Source organism: Lutra lutra, chromosome 13 (genome assembly GCF_902655055.1).
Source record: "Lutra lutra chromosome 13, mLutLut1.2, whole genome shotgun sequence".
Taxonomy (NCBI): Eukaryota; Metazoa; Chordata; class Mammalia; order Carnivora; family Mustelidae; genus Lutra; species Lutra lutra.
Window position 1 is genome coordinate 68,076,056 of NC_062290.1, and position 3,318 is coordinate 68,079,373.

Here is a 3,318-nt window from a genome sequence, read left to right on the forward strand (position 1 = left end):
AAGATGGGATTGGGAGGGAGACAAACCATAAGTCACTCTCAATCTCTCAAAACAAACTGAGGGTTGATGGGGGGAGGGGGGTTGGGAGAGGGAGCGTGGAGTATGGACATTGGGGAGGGTATGTGCTATGGTGAGTGCTGTGAAGTGTGTAAACTTGGCGATTCACAGACCTGTACCCCTGCGGATAAAAATATATTATATGTTTATAAAAAAATAAAATTTAAAAAAAAATTAAATAATATATGAAAGTGCTAAAAAATTAAAATTAAATTAAATTAAATTTAAAATTAAATTGAAATAAATTAGTTAAAATAAATTAAATTAATTTATTTAATAAATTTAATAAATATAAATTTTAAAATTTAATTTAAATTTAAATTTTTAATTTAATAAATTGAATAAATTAAATTAAAATTAATTAAATTAGTTAAAATAAAGATTAGATTAAATTAAATTTAAATTAAATTTTAAAAAATTCTAACATAGGGACGCCTGGGTGGCTCAGTTGGTTAAGCAGCTGCCTTCGGCTCAGGTCATGATCCCAGCGTCCTGGGATCGAGTCCCGCATCGGGCTCCTTGCTCGTCAGGGAGCCTGCTTCTTCCTCTGCCTCTGCCTGCCATTCTGTCTGCCTGTGCTCGCTCTCTCTCCCTCTCTCTCTCTGACAAATAAATAAATAAAATCTTTAAAAAAAAAATTCTAACATAATTCTGAAGTTTCAACAATGTCCAATGTGTTCACAATCCAAGACCTTTTCCATTCACTTGCTAAATAACCTTCCGTTAAATAGATGTTTCATTGCCTCCTTCACATCCTTGTTTCTGAGACTATAGATTAAAGGATTCATCATGGGAGTCATAACCCCATAGAACATAGATATAAGTTTGTCAGTAGCATCCAAGTCATCTGAGTTAAGTGTCTCTTTAGACTTGGGCTTCATGTACATGAAGAGAATGGTTCCATAAAATATTATCACCACAGTCAGGTGGGCTGAGCAGGTGGAGAAAGCTTTGCTTCTCCCCTCAGAAGTAGGGATCTTGAGGATGCTAGAGATGATTAATGAGTAAGAGATGACAATCAAAAGCAGGGGCATCAAGGCAAATAATGTTGTGGTCACAAGCATGGTGAACTCATTGCCTGAGATGTCAGCACAGGCCAGTTTCATGACAGCCAGAATTTCACAGGAGAAGTGATTGATGACGTTATTCCTACAGAAAGGCAATCGTACTACAAACACAGTTTGTACTGCAGAGTTGATGACTCCTATGATCCAGGACCCAGCTGCCATGGGCACAAAGGAATCCTTGCTCATGATGACAGGATATCTTAGGGGGTTGCAGATAGCCACATACCGGTCAAAGGCCATCATGCCCAGGAGCACACACTCTGTTGTCCCCATGGCCAAGCCAAGGAACATCTGCACCGCACAGCCAGAGAAGGAGATGGTCTTTCTCTCCGAGAGGAAACTCACCAGCGTGGAGGGAATGGAGGTGGTGGTGTAGCAGATGTCCAAGAAGGAGAGGTTCCCCAGGAAGAAGTACATAGGGGTGTGAAGGTGGGAGTCCAAGATGCTGATTAAAATAAGGGTGCCATTGCCCAGAAGGATCACAACATACATTATTAAGATTAGCACAAAAAAGAGTAGCTCAAGCCTTGGGTAACCAGAAAGCCCCTTTAGGAAGAATTCCACCAGAATGGTTTGATTTTCCCATTCCATTTTACTTTCTCTTACCAGTAAGAATTCAAAGAATTTTTAAGTATAATAATTTATTTATTCCAGTAAGTCCAAGTTCACCAATGCACATATAAAAATTTGTATGGGACAATGGTCAGCAATAAACCCAACCAGTGTTTATTGACTATGTGAATGCCCAAAAATCAAGTACAAATCCTGTAAAACCCAATTATATGAAGTCTTCTTGTTACAACAAATATCCTTTTTTTGGTGGGAGATAGAACAAAATCATAATAATTATCATACAGTAAAATATATAGTAAAATTGATTTTATCCCTTTTAGTATATAGTTCTATGAATTTTTAAAACATGTATAGATTCATGTAACTACTGCCAAATCAGAACACAGAACTTGTCTATCACCCTAAACACTCCCTCGTGCTATCCCTTGTCAGTCCATCCTTTCGTCGACTCATAAATCTTGCAAAGACTAAAGTTCTTTTTATTCTACAGTTTTACCTTTTCCAGAATATCATATTAAAGGAACCATATGAGCCACTGGTCTCTGGCCTCTTTCTCTTAGCATAAAGCCTTTGAGCTCCATCCAGGATTTAATTGCTGAGTAGTATTCCACTGTATGGATGTCCTAGAGTTTCTTTATTCACCTGTTGAAAGACATTTGAGTTGTTTCCAGTTTTGGGCAATTATAAATAAAGCTGTTATAAAATTTATACCCAGATTTTTGTGTGAACACAAATTTTCATTTCTCTAGGGTAAATTTCAGAGTGGCATAGTGGATAAAGAATCATGCATATTTAAGTTTATAAGAAACTGCCAGTATTCCAGAGTAGCTGTTATCATTTTTGCATTTCTACCAGAAATGTATGGGAGTTATAGTTGCTTTTCATATATATATATATATAATTCTAATAGGTATATATTGCCACATTTCATCATAATTTTAAACATTTTTAAATTTTTTTTATTTTTAAATATTTTATTTATTTATTTGACAGAGGAAGAGATCACAAGCAGGCAGATAGGCAGGCAGAGAGAGAAGAAAGGAAGCAGGCTCCCTGCTGAGCAGAGAGCCCGATTTGGGGCTCGATCCCAGGACCCTGGGATCATGACCTGAGCTGAAAGCAGAGGCTTTAACCCACTGAGCCACCCAGGCACCCCATTTCATCATAATTTTAATCTACATTTCCCTAATGACTAATGTTTGGGGGTTTTTTGCCATCCTTATATTCCCTTTAGTAAAGTGTCATTCATATTTCTTGCCCATTTTAATTGGAGTGTTCATTTTCTTTTTGTTGCATTTTGAGAGTTCTTCATATATTCTGGCTGTGAATAATATTTTGGATATATGACTTGCATATATTGTCTACAAGTCTGAGACTTGTCTTCTCATTTTTTTAATGCAAAAAACTTTTCATTGCCGCTTTAATCAGTTCCTGTTTAAGTTCAATTGAAAGAAAGACTGTGACCAAAAAGTCATTTTCTAAAAGGGCACTTGACACGTCTTACCTTGGGTTGATCCTTCAGGCAAATATTTCACTGCCATCACTCAGGGATCAGAAACAGTAGGGTTTGCATCCAAAGACTCTGCCTCACAAAGTCTCAGGATATTTCCTTTATATTTTC

The 3,318-nt window shown here is 36.8% G+C and overlaps 1 protein-coding gene across 1 annotated transcript; it reads right to left on the minus strand.

The window, feature by feature from the left end:
- Positions 1 to 758: 758 nt before the first annotated feature.
- Positions 759 to 1,715, minus strand: LOC125083597 (olfactory receptor 13C9). The gene has a single exon (XM_047700356.1). It carries the CDS (start codon positions 1,713 to 1,715, stop codon positions 759 to 761), a length of 957 nt encoding a protein of 318 aa, XP_047556312.1.
- Positions 1,716 to 3,318: the final 1,603 nt, after the last annotated feature.

Coding starts and splice junctions, on each gene's coding strand:
- LOC125083597 (XM_047700356.1), bottom strand. CDS start 1,715: ATGGAATGGGAAAATCAAACCATTCTGGTGGAATTCTTCCTAAAGGGG.